Source organism: Camelus ferus, chromosome 2 (genome assembly GCF_009834535.1).
Source record: "Camelus ferus isolate YT-003-E chromosome 2, BCGSAC_Cfer_1.0, whole genome shotgun sequence".
Classification (NCBI taxonomy): domain Eukaryota; kingdom Metazoa; phylum Chordata; class Mammalia; order Artiodactyla; family Camelidae; genus Camelus; species Camelus ferus.
The window spans coordinates 100,351,114-100,368,343 of record NC_045697.1 but is presented as its reverse complement, the minus strand read 5'-3'; the positions used below and the strand labels follow the sequence as shown (position 1 = coordinate 100,368,343).

The 17,230-nt window shown below is 36.8% G+C and overlaps 1 protein-coding gene across 1 annotated transcript; it reads right to left on the bottom strand.

Annotated features, from left to right (window-relative positions):
- Positions 1-414: 414 nt before the first annotated feature.
- ZNF330 (zinc finger protein 330) lies at positions 415-16,810 on the bottom strand. Its single transcript, XM_032463967.1, is given in 11 exon segments — positions 415-1,368; positions 2,536-2,653; positions 3,666-3,712; positions 7,143-7,247; positions 7,701-7,827; positions 10,261-10,293; positions 10,295-10,341; positions 12,388-12,458; positions 12,561-12,580; positions 14,632-14,763; positions 16,625-16,810. Coding segments are annotated over 10 exon segments (963 nt in total). The 5' UTR covers positions 14,752-14,763; positions 16,625-16,810; the 3' UTR covers positions 415-1,093.
- Positions 16,811-17,230: the final 420 nt, after the last annotated feature.

The window sequence follows — 17,230 nt, the reverse complement described above, 5'->3', positions numbered from 1 at the left end:
CTAGAGGCCTCTGGCTTCCACACCTGGCTTCCTAATGCCTGTTACTGCCCTCAGCTGTTCATTATGTTTCTATGGAATAATGATGGCTTAGCAACAGCCATCCAACCCTGTTACCCTCCCGGCTACAGTCCTCCCCATACTTCTCAAATGCCAGCCGGTCTGATGATGCCTTCCTTTCTAACAAACCATCAATTCACTGTCAGTGTAAAGTGTGGCCACTAGAACCTGTGCCAGCAACGCTCTCCACCCCCAGGAATGACAGGCCCGGCTGCATCACTCTGTGTCTGCCACGCTAGTCATCTCTGCTACCCATTTCACACATTAGACACAAAGTGAAACAGTTGTACAAAAATACTGGATGCCTTCCAAAGCAGGCTTAAAATACTAAGAACAAGAAATTGAATATCAAAAATATGTAAGTGAAATACTAGATTTATTCAAAGAGAAATGAAATTTCCTGGGTAAAACATCTGTGTAATAATACTGATTGTGTCTCTGAAAAATAGTCACCTCTGTCTATACATTTAGACGTTAATAACAAGTACTGTTCAGGACATACACTGCGAAGAAAGAGATCAATAAGTCAGTTGCTAAAACATGTATAGCTACCTAAGATAACATGAACATTTAATGATAATTTAGTATATAGCATCTGACTTATAGCCTGTGGACAAACAAGGAAAAATATAACAATTCATTTTACCCATTACATTTTACAAAATCAGACAAAATGATTTTATAAGCAGTGTTTTTAATAAAAACAGCAATTTAATTTCCAACAAATATATTACCATCCTAGTCCTTTATCCTGTGTATGTATTTAATTGGCAAACCTACTAGATTACTGAAATCAGTAAAAATCTAATCTATGATACTTCAGTTGCTTGAATCAATAAATATCTTGCATTTAAAACTCATTTTTCTTATGCTAGAAGCCTGACTATCAGTTCCTATAAAAATGCTATGCCCTACTCCTTGCCCCAGTAAGTGTGACTAAGTGACAGTACGTACTTTTGAACATCTACACGTGACTCACCAAGCACACACGGTCCAACTCCTCTCAGACAAGGTCACCAGCGGGCAAGCAGCTCTTCTAGTTCTCTTGTTCCTCATAGTGAGCATAGCCACTGGCATAGGTCCTTCCTAAATTCAAGTTAGTAAACAAATCTGACGTCTCAGCATCTGAATCTTTCCCCCCTTCATCTTCTTCCTCTTCATCGTCCTCTGCTTCATCCTCATCTTCCTCCTCATCGTGGTAGCTGGTATCACCATACTTCTCAGATGCAAGGTTCTTCCAATAGGCGTCATACCCAGAAGCTCCATCTCCCTCTTCACCTCCAGTTTGCCTGCCAAATTTCAGGGAGCGTGCTACAAAAATAGATGAGGACATGGCACTCGGTTAGTTCCAATCCTCTACATCCTCATTTTCCTCTACAACAGAGAACATTACGTGAACCTCACTGGTTCTTTTTACCCTCAAATGAAAACGTCACATTTTCCTTATTTCCTCACTTGATACCTAATTGGAAAGATAGGAGATTTTAGAAATAACAGTCAGTTCTATCCTACTCAGAATCTAAATACACATCATATACAATAAACAATAAAGATGACAGTGTCATTTCATTAAATCTAGAAAAAGTTGGAAAACAATAAAAGAATAGCAGCACTCTCCATACCTAAGTTAAATCAGCTGTGTTAAAAACTAAAATGCCTTTTGCTTGATTAAAAGTTTATTTTCAAATCACAGAGGAGTTGATTTCATATGTCATTACGTTTTCTTGAGAGAACTATTTTATAATTCAGATGTCCTAAAAGACAAAGCCTTTCACTTCCTCTTCTGCCTTAGCAGCAACACAAAGTTTAGTGCAAGAAAATAACGTCTCACCTCATTGTGTAACTGTATCTTTGATTAAACAAAGTACCATCAGAGTCATTTAGAATTATGGTTCCATCCTGATATGACTGGTAAAGAGTCAAATTCTCTTTAACAAAACTGTGAGTTGCATTACTGCAAGCATTTTTGTAGTAGTCTCATTCCTTCATAGAAAAGTTACATAAAAACCATAAAACAATTTCCTACAGTAGTGATGTATAACATAATAAGCATCTCTGCTCAAATTCCACACACCTAAGAATATGAATTCCAACTTCCAAGCGTTGAAGATTACCAGCACTTGAATATTAAGGATTTATTACTACTCAATTATTTAACAAGGAAGCCTCAGCAAAAACAGAAAAATCATTCTTTTTGGTCTTAAATTTCAGTATTCACTATGTCATTAACTGAAGCAAATGCTAAATATCAAAGTGACTGATACTGTATTTCTTAAGTTAAATTGAGAAATTTTACCCACAGATTTTCAAGGCTACAAAATTCCATTTGCTTAAAAGAACACATTCATCTTTTTAAATATGAAGAAAAGGCAAAAAAAAATTTATATATATATATATAAAGAGAAAAAAAAAAAAAGACAAATCTTGTTCAAGCATGAAAGCAAAATCACTCCAGTGGTATTTTAAGAAGAGCCTTACTTGACATGCTAAGATCCTTAGTTTCCTGAGTCTCATGTCCACATTTAGGGCAGGGAGGCTGTTTTCCTTTCTCTTGCTTAAACACCTTGCTCCTTGTATGATCATCACAGAAACAAGCCTATATAGAAGAAATAAAAACAAGCAATAAGTAATTCATCAAAAAATATATGAAGACATCACTCAGTATTTCAAGGAAATTTAAACGTAAAGATAGACTTTTGTTAGAGCAGAGATTAAGAGTTTTGTTGGGATTGGTCACACTCCCGATTGGGAAATGGTCTTTGCCAGGACTCTTGTGAACTATGGACTAACACAGGGCAGAGAGTATACACAAGGTATGATGTGAGACACATTTATTCATAAATCTGAGTATTCACAAAGCCTATGATGACATAATGGTAAGCAGCTTCTCTACCCACACAGAGTCCAGAGTCTATCTGGGGACACAGACAAGTAGAGAGGCAGCTACACGACACCAGACACTGAAAGGGAAGCGCAGAGGAGCTAAATCAGACACGGATTCAGGAAAGGCTTGCTGGGAGACATGAAGTCTTAGCTGAGATCTGAAGGAGAATGAGGTGCAGCAGGGTAAGCAAAGATGGGTGAGTGATCTAAGGCAGAGGAAACAGCATAGACAAAATTGAAGAAGAGTTGGGAGAGAATTAAGAGAGAGTTAGGAATATAAGAAAGAACCAAAGAAATATTTCTGAGAGGAAGTCAATCAGCTGCACCTGTTTAGTGATCTTTGACAAATGGAAGTGCTCAAGACAAGGTCTAAGGAAACAGAACATTACGGAAATCTTCACTTTATTCAAACTCTCTGAAGCAAGTGCACTTTGATATTAATTAAAATGTACTCCCATCATTTTGGTCAAATGTTCTCCATAAATCTGAGGTATAAAAACACTAAGATTCAGAAAACATGTGCATTAGTGTCAACTCTGAGACAAGCCAACTGGATGCCTTTTGGAAAGTCTCTAAGCTTTCAATTCCACAATCTATAAAATAAAAGAATTAAACTATATAACGTTTAAGACCCTTGTAGATTGATTATAGATATATAATCCAAGGGCTGATGGATGACTATGGGGATTAAAATCAACCTCAAAATAAAAAATACAAGAGTATACCTTACAACGGAGACAGGAATGCTGACCAAGCCGATTACATGAAACACCTGTGGGGAAAGTACATAATATCCAGATTCAAACTGGGAATGAAACTATCAATTACCAACATTTTTTTCTGTCTCATAACCTAGAAGAGACATAAAATGAGATGGACTCCCCAGCCAGATGGAAGGGAACCAGCAACTGCACATGCCCAGCATTCTTTCACTTCTACAGCTCTCATTATCCTCCAATCTCCTTCTATTACTCCAAACCTAGGAGACAGCAAACTTCATTAATTACATTTAGAAAACTGAAATGGCAAAACATATTTTTTCCATGACACTGGCTGGACTATTCCCCTACTGATATAATGGTTAAATTTTTAAAAGAGTAATTGTCCCCATTAATATATATTCTCTCCTGGTGGTGTACACTATTGCCTTTCTTTGCAAACTTTTGATAAGAGAATAGAATCCTTCATGTGGAAAAGCATGACTATACACAGAAAATAATGTTCAAGTGGCAGTAAAACAGATGGAAAAAAAATCCCAAAATGTTTTATCTCTATTTTAGTCAGTAAGGCACATTAATTTTGGTCATTATCTACAATTAACGAGAAAAAAAAATCTAAACTTAAGTATTTAGCAAATATTTTGGAAACACCAAAACATCTGGCACAACTGAATATACCAAAATACGGAAGACAAAAATAACTGGAGAGTTACAGGAAAGAGAAAATAAACTGAACCTTACTCTGGTAAAGTCTGAATATAAACTATTAACTTTCAATTTACTTAGAGGTCTTAAAAAAATAAACAAAAGGATATCTATCTTTATAATTCAAATATCTGACTAGTTGTTTCTAACTTGGGGATTCTTTTATATAAGTCTGCCTGGTTCATGGGGAGCCTTTTCAATCTGAACAGGAAATTTTTTTTTTTAACTCAAAATGTTCTCAATTATGTGTATTATTATTGCTTCTGTCCAGCTATCCTGCATTCTTCCACAGTAACACCACTAATTCAGACACAGTTGTATTACTGGTCCTATATGCTAATAATAAAAGTAAAAATCAACCAAGTACTTACTATATGTTAGGCATATGTAAGTATACCAAATTATTCCAATAATAACTATATTATTTCACAATGGTGGGGGAAAAAAACCTGCAATCTCAATCATATCTACTTGAAGATATGCCCAAGAGTTCTTAGGTTCATTCTTCATTCAGTCAAAAAAAGGATAAATATAATCAAAATGCTGAAGTCAAGTCTCTTTCAAATACAGAACCAGAACACATACTGAAAGTACAAAGCACCCAATCCAATTTCTCAGTGGGCACCAGGCATTTCTAATATAGAATCTTTCCCCATTCCCACCACCTGAATCTTTGATGTGCCACAAAGACACAATCCCAAGAAATTCGCTGTCTATCACACCCTTACCTTTACCTCTGGGAACCCAAGAAATTCGTTGTCTATCACACCCTTACCTTTACCTCTGGGAACCCAAACCACTAGGATGAAATGTGGCCCTGCAGGTCTTCCTCCCCTAAATACCTCAATCCCACACACAGACTCTCCAGTTCACTGCCCTGTAATTTTTCTCCCCAAGAGTTAAAATCTTGAACTTACATTAAAAAATACACTTCTCCCAGATTCTACAAAATAGTGTGACATTCCTGTTTTTAGACTGGGGAATGGTTTTCTTTTTGTATCTATTTTATATCTTCAGAGTATTTTAAAAGAAAGCAGGCTGGGATTACACCAAAGCTGGCTGACAATAAGCCATTTAAATTCGAAGCCCCCCGGCCATTTTAATTATTAAAAAAAATAAAAGGCGGAGAAAACACGTGTTTTTTTCCCCCTCAAAACATCCTTCTCACCAGTTATGCAGGTAAATAAGTATTTTAAAGAATTTCTGAATCTTCCAATTCATAGCTGTAAGGTCAAATCCAAAAATGATGAGATGTGACCAATTAAGGGAATAAAAACAAATTATTTGGGGCTTAAATGTATGATTAGGACAGTATTTCAGAGAAAATATTTCAAACAGTGAATGGTAACTAGTAAAGGAAGAATGGCAAAGAAAAAACAAAGCAATGGGAAAAAAAGTAAAGAGGATAAATTATAGTAAGCCAAGGAAATCTGTTTATGTGCAATGAGAGTGACTTTAATATGAGGTATCAAAGACATGGTTAATAGATTGATCTTAAAATCCTTTCAATTATATTCAGTGTCTTTATTTTCCTTTGTCTTTTACTGAATCACTAAAAACTTCTTGATGGAATTATAGCCTTAAGCTCACAGTTGCCTGTCTTTGGGGTTTAAATGCTATAAAATACACAAAGCTCTCAAGCCCCAAATAAAGTAACCCAATTTTTATATTATACGTTCTGCAGAAGCCCAAGAACAGCTCAAAAATGCTAAATACTTCGAGATGTTCCTTTAATCTTTGAGATATTCTTTACAAATACTGCAAGAATTAACATGGTGTGTGTGTGTGTGTGTGTGTGTGTGTGTGTGTGTGTGTGTGTGTGTGTGTGTGTGTGTGTGTCTTAGACTGATGACTTAGCAACTCTATAGATAAGTATAGGGATTTTGCATCAGAACAAGAATCAAATTCAAGGAAGTGAACTTAGAATTTCAGTCCTTCCTGAAATGGTATCTACTACTTAATAAGGGCTTTCTAAGTGCCAGGTACCATACTTATGCTTTACATGAATTCTCATCTCAATGAACTCTGAAAAATTAGCATCTTCATTTAATACATAACGAAACTCAGGTTTAGAAAGATTCGGCCATTTGCCCAAACATATACAGTCAATAAGTAGGATTCAAGTGATACTTGAATCAAAAACTTGAGCTTTTGAGAGATTAACAGAGTAGAAATAAAATGCAATCTATCTGTAAAGATGAAACCATCACCAATCAGTAACACTGGTTCTCAAACTGGACTATACATGAGAATTACATGCACAAGTTAAATAAGATACTGGGCATCCACCACAAACATAAAAACAATCCCCAGGGGTAAGGCTTGGGCACCTATATTTTTAAAAAACCTTCAGAGGTGTTTCTGATGCACACTCCTGCCTAAGAGTCACCGAACCCAATTAGCAGGAACAAACTAGGGGTATACCACTTACCAGGGGACATTAGGAAATGAGGTGGGGGGGGGAGGGTGGTTACTTGTTATAATAACTGGGAGACGAAAATAACAGTTAGCATTCAGGATCAAGACTGCTACAAGTCCTGCAATGCCCGATCAATCCCACAAAAGGAAGAACTGACCCAACCAAAAGGCCACTGGTACCCCTATTGGAAAAAAAATGGACTATGTGTTCTGAATTTTTTATAGAAAAAGAAAATATATTAAATTAAATTACAATCCATAAGAGGCTACATGAAAAACTGGATTCCTTTCTCATTAAGTTTAACACTTACATTATTAAGAATCTTGGGTATAAAGAACATCTAATATATAAAAACTTACATTTAAATGTTTCCGCCTCTAAAACCTGGCAGCTGGCTTGATGTTCAAACTGATCATCTTCACAGAGAAAGTTATGGCAAAAAGAACAACTGAAAATTCTGCCTCCTATTGGATTAAAGAATAAAACCCATAAATGTAAATATGATAAAGTTTAATTTTAAAAACTCGTACCTACAAAACTCCTCAGAAAAGATAGCAAATTATTTTAGATTTATGTCAAAATGGTACAGCAGTTTTTGTTCAGATAAAGGCTTAAAATAAAACTGACAAATTAAACCATAAAAGAGTAAACTCCCACTATGCCCTAGCTACTCAGATCATACTCATAATGCTCAGAGATACTTACTTTCCTGTAACTCTCCTCCTACCTACATAGGTAAATAATCATACCATTGCCTATTACTACTGGTACAAATCCCTTTTCCAACTAAATTGACAATCAAAACAGTGCCAGTACTTAGGATTGACAGTATTCTGAAAAAAATCTTAAGAAGAGCATCCAGAATGTTTCAAAGTCAGTCTACACCTCTAGGAAGTTCGCTGTTTGTACGTACTCACCGTGGTCCCAGACACCCCGTTCACATTCCACACACTCAGCATCAGTAAGCGGGCAGGCGCAGGCATGTGTACTGAGACATTTCCTACCATGACATACCCAAGCTTCACAGAAGTCACATATTGCACCCTGCAACCGAGAAACACGAAAAATTAATCTCTGACACTTGACTGGCTGCGACCATTGTTTAAGTAACTGGAACCGTCAGAATTATATACATTTAGCCATTTACCAACCTTCAGTGATAGTAAATGGCTTTATTAAAGAAAATGTACTAAAACTAAATTCTAAAACCAAAATTAAAGAATTCCCTGAAAATCAAACTACTTCACCAAAAGCTATTTACATTATACAAATCTAAGCTATAAATCAAAAAAAAAAAAGCAGAGGGGAAACTATACACTTACCCTAATATTAATCATTAAAGTAAATCAAAGAGCTGACAGTATTGCCCTCAAACTGAATTTTAAATCAAATAAAGTCTGGAGTCCACAGTTGAAGCATTCCTGACTATAGCAATTCTGGTAACTAGACTGAATTTTTTCACATACTAAATTCTGACTTAAAAAAATTCCTTCTCATCTGTGTAATTTATAAAATAATCATATAGCTTTTCTAGAATGGAAAGAAAATATTAAAGTTCTGCCAGCATCCTTTTTTAAGGCAACTTATGGTTTAAATCATTATTGCATTTCTTTGTGGAAAAAACTAAAGTAAAATATTTATGGAACTAAATGACAGGTTAAGATTCTCCAATTCTCAATCAAGGTAAGACTTTAAGGCTATACCTTTCAGGAACACAATGACATCTACAGAACACTAAGAGCTAGAAAGAATCTTAAGGAGATGGGACCGGACAGTCTTTCCTTTACAGGTGAGGAAAAATAGGGGCCTGACACTAAGTCCAAGTTCCAGAACTACGTTAGCACCAAGCTGTGATTTACATCCAGGTTTCCTGAACCTCAATTCAGTGTTCTACTATTCAAGGCTCTGTAACAAAAGTGGTAAAAGACAAACAGGAAGAATGTCTTGGGGCTTAAAAAAATAGATTACCAGTGAGATAGTAAATCCTCAAATATATCTTCTGGATTATTTAGGGTTCTAGCAATAAAGAGATGATACACTAAATGAGGTTAATCCAGGAGAGTTTAAAAAAAGATAATTTACAAAGTACAGGGAAGGGCTTAGAAGAAACATCAAGGGATGATGGGAGATACCACACCTAGGCCTGAAGAGACAAGGTAGGGGAGGGAGGGAGGTGCAGAACCCCAAGAGAGAATCGTATGGAGAGGACTACTTGGTCATACAGAGAGGACCTGGTGGCAAATCCACGTCCAAACCGGGACAACCTGGTAGGGAGTAAGCTGGGAGGATTAACACAGAGATCATCATTTCCTCCCATCGTCAGGTCTCTTGCCAGAGTCCTCTATGGGCTGAACCTAAAAGAAGCCATTAAGTAAGAAAGCAATTGATCCAGTCCCCACACACTGGTTAGGTTCCCAGGGGAAAACATGGTGGATAGTGAAGGGAGAGGAATCTCAATCAGCAAATAGAAGATGGCCAGAAAAATCACTTTTCTAGAATGTACAGCTAATGAATGATGCATGATTCTACTTAACTGTATTCTTCATGTAAGAAATCATTCATACTCATACAACCCATTGAATTAAAAAAAAGTAATCTGATAAATCTAGACATAAGGAAGCTACCAAGGAAAAGTATAATGGCTTTTGAATAAAGATAATAACAACGACAATCCTATAAAGAAGATAAAGAAAGAAGAATTCACAAGATGATTATGAATCATTCTAGCTTTTGCTTCTGTAAGATAAGAAAAATATAAAGGTCTGCCTTATGATGGAAAACTACATGTTCTTGGGAAATTATTATAAACATTCTACTATAAATATTACGTTACTCATGGACATTTGGACCCGAGCATAAATTCACACAATAGAATACAGTAAAACTGGTCAAAAAGGAAACTATTTTTAGTGAAAAAGAAAGCAAAATGCATCACACAATGAAACTGTTTCTATTTTTCAAACAATGAATTTCCTTTGAAAATTCTACATGTAATGAACTACATGTAACTACGTGTAATGAAGAGCATTATTTCCGTGTTAACTCTGTATTCTTTTTTGAAACGTAAAGCTTTACAAAACCAATTAATCCTAGGTTCTTTTGAAAGTAGGTTGCTTATTTAGCCAAAAGCCTGAAACTTAGTTAAGCAGGGCTTTCAGTATAGTAAATAATGTTTTGTGAAGTCTAAGACACATTACAAAGGTATCACTGACAAACAAATTGTTTAGATCAACATGAAATGAATTTCCATTCCTTGTACATTTCCCAATAAGAAAGAAGGAAGCAGTAAAAAAAACAGGTAGATAATAATGTGGGAAAGCACACAAAAACATGCCATATATAATCCAGATAACTCCAGACTAACTGAACCAAGGAACAAAGCAGTGCTATTTAGAAAAAAATGACTACACATTGGTCAAAGACTTTTCCTCATCCTTAGAGACCTACTAATCTAAAAGACAGTGACATGAAGCTTACCACCATTGCAAGGCCAGTGCTGTAGACACCAGCTGTGCTTTATGACACAGTCTGAAGACTTCATCATGCACTTTGTTTTCCCTAGCAAAGAAACAAATGTTCACTGTTAGCCTTGCAGAGTAGTACACACAAGTACTAATTCCTCTTTTTACCTAGCCCAGGTTCCTATGGAAATAATTTAAAAATAGATCAGCATTGTTTACTGCTTACATAATTTAAAAAAGATAATGAATATACCTGAGATTTCATTACCTGAGTCAGACCTTTTGAGATGAGGAATTTATATGCTAATTCATATTTGTACTAAAATCAGAAATTGAACGCTATGCTTTGTAATCTAATGATCACTAAAGCAGTTTAAAATCTTGTGACTTTTCAGATGAATTAAAACAGACTTTAAAAAACTATGCTTTAAAAATGAATTTAACATTTTATAATTCACAATAAAGGCAGTCTGGTTTGAAGGTATTGTTTATTTCTTTCCATAGAACATCTCAAACCAAACCAGATCAAATAATAATCCTGCAACTTATCTGGTTCATTTTTTGTTTACCCATAGGTAAAAACTTACAAACACAGCCCCCAGGTAAACATTCTTCCAAAAGAATTGTCAAATAGTGCCCAAATGAGCACAAAAAATAGGAATATAGTGATAAAGCTAAAAATTACAATACAACCACAAAAGCTCTGATCTAGCAGCAAATTACCAACCCGAATCAGTATCAGGAAATTCACTTATCACAAACTATGGGAGGATTAATGGTGACATATTAATCACCCATCTCAGATTCCACAAAGTGAAACATGAAAGAAATGGAAGATGCTCAATATTCCATTACCTGATTACCTAAGAAACAAAGCCAGACAACAGAAAACGGGAAGAAAGAGAAACTGGAAATGAGAGGCAGCATGTTTTATGCCTAACACTAAGTACCAGAGTCAGCGAGTGGCAAATGCATCTATATGTATCATTACAAACACTAAAAACAGGGGAAGGTCCCAGCGAGAACTTATCTCAGTCTTCTCCAAAATCTATTTTCTCACTCTATATTCGTTTAGTCTGTTTGTTTTTGTTTTTGTAAATAAGGATATAAAAACCAGCAGATGACTGGTCTATCTAGGCCAGTATTTCTTTTTCATTAACTACAGACCTCAGCTAGAACCACACCAGAAATATTCAGGGGTATAGCCCTAAGCCTTCCTAACTTTCTGCAATGTTAACATATATAAACACACTTAAATGAGCATATCCCAAACTGTATTTCATCTGAAACTACTATCCCATAACTGAAAGGCATACTTGTTCAAATAAACATTTGGGAGGCAAATCTGGAGTGAATAAAACAGTCAGGTTCCTTTACTGGAGGTTGTCAGAACCTTTTAACATACAGACATGTAACAGAACTCTCCCAGATAGGAATGAGGGAACGAGACATGCAGCATGTTTCACACGTATGCACTGCTTTTGGAAATACCTATTAGTATCTAGTGTTCTGTGGGAGACTATTTGGGAACATTGATCTTGCTGTTCTATGAACTACCATTTATTTTTACTCTGATTAACCATTTACTCTGAATAAAAGTTTCCACTTATACTTTGGAGCTAGGTTAAATGGCTTAGGAATTCTATTCCACTCACTTGAGAATATATGTGAGGAAACTCAAGAATCATAAACTTAAGAACCAAACAGGAAAACAACTGACCATAAAAAAATGGCACAAAGTAAATGTGGAAAAAAATCATTTTTAATGGTCTAACATACTGCAGGCAATATTAGCAAGAATCAAAATACAGAAACAAAGGACATCAATGAGATTAAGACAGTATAAATAAAAATACAGGATCACCAAATGTTATTAGTCCAAAATCTAATCTTTTAATTTTTAAAACAACATGTGGTATTATTTATCTAAACTGTATCTTAATTATTTTCCAGTATATCAAAGAGACAAAACCATGACTTGATTATTTTTTGGTAGGCCAGATGATAGTTTATGTCATTTTATTAGTAGCAAGGCATATAACATTACTGTAAACGATAATGATAAACCCACGGACTCAAACTGATTAAATGCCAAACAAATGTTTGATAAAAGAAAAAGCATGTGTTCTTATCATATACTTACCACACTGTGCACAAATTGGTAACTTCTGTACAGAATTACAAAAATAGCAAAACGCTCTATTCTTCTGCCGCCTTGTCATATAAAAAGAAAAATTTTAAATACAGTCAATATCAGATAAAAGGTCAGTCTATATTATTACATATAGAAAGAAAAAGAAATAAATAAAAATATACCTCTGACACTTGTCACATTCCTGTAAAATATAAAAACATAACATGAATTTTTCTACTGGCTGAAAGTTGCAAATTTACTAGCATTACATTACAAAAAATACCCTGCTTCTGATGTTAAAATTTAAGTGACACTTGCCCAAACCCTCCAACTCCACCCATGTCTACAAGCATCTACACAAACATTAGTAACAAAGGCATGCTCTTGAGTATGCCACACTAGAGGAAGAAGTGGCATTTTCACAAAACAGCTAAATGCAGTGGTGGTGGGTTTTTTTGTTTTTCTTTTTTTTCCTTAAGGAATCAGATAAATAATACAGAATGGACACAAGAAATAGTAGAGAACACAGTATGCTGAAGCTCATAGAAAATCCAGAATTCTAAACATGCTATGAAAAGTGCTCCACAATCTGTTCTCTAACCTCTTCTCAAATCTTGCTGGCCTATTCTTTTCATTTTTTTTAATTTTTTTCTTTCTTTTTTTTTAACTTTTTTTATTGATTTATAATAATTTTACAATGTTGTGTCAAATTCCAGTGTAGAGCACAATTTTTCAGTTATATATGAACATATATATATTGTCACATTTTTTTCTCTGTGAGCTACCATAAGATCTTGTGTATATTTCCCTGTGCTATACAGTATAATCTTGTTTATCTATTCTACAATTTTGAAATCCTGTCTATCCCTTCCCACCCTCTGCCCCCTTGGCAACCACAAGTTTGTATTCTATGTCTGTGAGTCTATTTCTGTTTTGTATTTATGCTTTGTTTTTTTGTTTTTGTTTTTGAGATTCCTTTTTAGATTCAAGTCACTATTTGTCAGCTATTCTCGAAATATGTCTTGTATTCTCTTTCCCCTGCCTTACTTATTCTAACACTTTTCCCCAAAAAGTCCCTCCTCACATCTTTACCTCCGGGAAGTTCCGGTGACCCCCTCCTCGGTGAACTGTACCCCATCCCCACACTCATCTTTACCACCTGAGTCCTCATGTACCTTAGTCCTGATTGTACCTTTTCTGCAGCACTCACCAAAGTCTAGCCCTCGCTGCATGGATTTATGAGTGAGTCATTTCTTTGTCTGCCCTCTTTCTCTTCTCTAGAAATGACCCTGACACAGAGAAAAGAGTCCCCATGGTCCTACCTGTGCTATATAATCTTGCTGCCCATCGTCCCCTCAACTCAGTCATGAACATTAGTTGATCCCGGGATGAGCACCCATCCAAGCCCAACCTATCAGAGCTCTTTCCCTGACTGACAGCAGAAGTATGTGATGTGAGACATGCAAGCTATGAACCTAGTGGCTATGAACCCAAACAAAAGGGAAAAAACAACCTGAGAAAATGGAACTAAGTACAAGCAAGACAGGAAGGACTACAAGCTGTTCTAGGTTCGAGCTGTTCCTGCATCCCAGCTGTATCTTTGCCCTTCCCAACTAACTATAAAGTTAGTCCATTATTTATTCAATAAACCCTATTTCTCCCTAAAGTTATTTAAGCTGGATTTCTATTATTTTTAAACTCTAAGTAATACAGAAAATAACTGAGCTGTAAGCCTGTGGAAACAGAGACTGTGTCATTTATCTGTGTATCCCCCACAGTGCCTAAAATAGTACCTGGCACAGAGCAGACACACAAGAAACAGTTGAGGAATGAAGTCACACTAAGCATTTCACATGTGGTCGATGAAAAAAAGGGAAAAGAAACAGAAGCAAGGACAAAAACAAGCAGAGAGGGAGTGGAAATAGGGAGACATGGGACAACTCAGACAAACATGATCAAAGGAAGGGAAGAGGTAATGACATATGACAAAAAAGCTCTAATTAATAGGAGAAACTGAGTAAGGTATATTAGGTTAGAGTAGCTGGAATGTTGCACAGTTCCCCATATGTATTCTTGTTCAATACATATCTACTTGTCACCAACAGTAGCCAAGGTAATACGAAAGGTTTTATAAATAACAAAATCAAACATAATTCACTACTATTCAGTGTTAATGACAACAATGGACAAGCATTTAACACAGGTATATTTGTGGTTTTTCAATTATCAACTGAAATCCAAAAACACCGTTACCATTGAAGCATTGCATGGGTGTTTAGCCAAGTCGATAGTGCTTCTTAATGCTCTCAGTTGTTTTTCACGTTCCCGGCGGTTCTCTGCCTTCTTCCTGGCACCAGTCTTTTTTTTAGGCATTTCTCCTTCTTTCTACGCAAGAGAACAGTGAAGATTTAACTGTCTTGTTACATTTGCTAGTTTAAAGAAACTAAGGAATAGTAAAATGAAATGTTCTTATTCTCATTAAGTTTTAAACTCAACCCTGTCATGCTGATGGTTAAGCGTGTTTTAAACCTTTGTGAGATATTAAATACACATCATCCCAAATAACATAGATAGCTTTTTAAATAAAGCACTTATTTGTACTCCTAAACAATTCTAAAAAATGTAAACATCAGATTTATCCTAACAGCCAAAATGGTTTTCTTTCCCACTGAAGAAAAAAAGTTCCTCTGACGTTAAGTATTCTTTAAAAATTATTTTACCAAGTGGGAAAAATATTAGAGATACATCATTAGAAAGAAATCATTAAAAAGTACATTATTTATCCAGTTTATATCACTTTTTTTAGCTATATATTCATATGACCTGATGCTGCCAAGACTTGTTGAAAAGTAAGTCTAATTTCTCCCACATAATACCTAAATAAAACACCTAAGTCAAGTGACATTAACTATAAAGCCAATCTATCTTCTCAGAAAAGATATTAAAGGCATTAGAGTCACTAAGACTCTCTGAAAGCTGCCCTTCTTCTACATGCAGCGAGCATGTAATTTTAACAGGGTTTAAATTTAAGAGTATGTGTTTACCACACACATAAAAATAAGACCTTTAAAACTGGCTTTCATCAGGTAGTTGAAAGAACTACCACATTTAGAAAGACAAGATTTTTCACTAAATAACATTTTTATTTGGCTTTTCATCTAATCTGAAGACCACAAGCTTCCTGAGGATTCCAGCTCTATCTTTGTTGACAATGTTTGCCTCCCAGACTTGCCTGGCATATATTAAGCACTCAATAAATAAAGAGACACACAGGAATGAGTTCATGTGTTTGCTTTGAAAGAGAATCTCAAATTTCTTAATATTCTTCAAAGTACATATTTTTTTGAAAAGCATTTTCTAAAAGTGGTTCTCAAAGACCTACTGTGGAAATCCCTAAAAATACAGATTTGGACTTCAAGACTGTATCCAAGATCTACAAATTCTAAACCTCCAAGTATGGCTTCACCTTTCACTGGTGACACAACCTCCCTGAAGACAAAAAAAAAAAAAAATCTTACCAAAGAAACCAAAGTCATGTCCATGATACATGGAGAGAGCTCCAAGAAAGCGCATCTCGAAATTTAGATTTCTTATTACAGTACAGCAATAGTCATATACCAGCTTGTACCTGGAACAATACTAAGGTAACTCATAAAGTTTTCCTATTCTCTGCGTTTCAACTTTTACTTTGGAATGTTCAAACAAAAACCGAGTGGTGGTTAGTTGAGACTTAAAATCATGGACAAACCAGGCCAAGAGGTTTAGGAGGTGGTTACCTGGAGTAACGCTGCTAGTCACCCTTCCAGTATTTAAAATGACAAAACATACTGGGTGAAAAAAAATGTGTACTGCCCTGGCCAAAGGAGCTAGAAAATAATCCCAGGGTGATCATCGGATGAATTTCCTGCGTCCCCAAGGGTGAACTCGCTGTGAAAGTTGAGCCCCATTTTTTCCCCCTCCAGCTTGTTTCGCAAACTGAAGAGTGAATTCTTTTCCTCAGCTCTAAATAGGTTAAGCCCTCTCCAGGGACGCTCCCACTTCAGGACACGGCCCGTCACGGGACAAGGGAAGAAGCACGGGGTCAGTGTGGCTCTCGAGGCAAAGCCTGCAGCCCGAGGACCCAGCAGGGTCAAGGGGGCGTCCAGAGGAGACTCGGCGGAGGTGCCACGCGGCTCGGGGAACCCACAGCCGTCGCCCGCCCGCGGAGCACCCTCCCTCGCGCGCGCTCCGGGCCGACCTCGCTCACCCTCGCGGGGAGGCCGGGCTCACTCCGGGGGCCGAGGGGCAGGGAAGGGCGTGAGGCCGGCGCGCGGCGGCAGCACACCCAATTCTTTGACCACGACTCCGGCGAAAACGTTACTAAGACCGGAGGAAGGCGGATGGAACAGCTTGTAGGTACTAGGCACTGGACCGGATGTCCTCTGACGCCAGCAGCGTCCTTACGCAGCACGTCGACCGGAAGGGCACGCCCACTTCTGTTCGCCCCGCCCCGTCCTTCTTTCTCCTGAGCGGAGCGGGGCTCCCAATCCTGGGTCGAGGGCGTCACCAAAAGAAGAGGAAAACTGGGGGAACCCAAGGAGGACAGGGGTCGGGAAGCCTCCTGGATTTTATGTCTTCAAAAAAGGAGAAATCTAAAGGGAGAGAAAAAATCTAAAAGGAAGAAGGACATGAACTCATGACCTGGTACTGGATCAGTGGACTCAAACTGGAAATTCTTGCCTAATTTTTCTGGAAGCTTTCTGCTGCCTTAGTATGTTGTGCGTCACATCCCACTTTTCACGTTTGCTGGCCCAGTTGTACCTCTCGTTACCTAATGAAGTTGTCTACTGCTCTCCGTTGTCTCCTGTTTCCA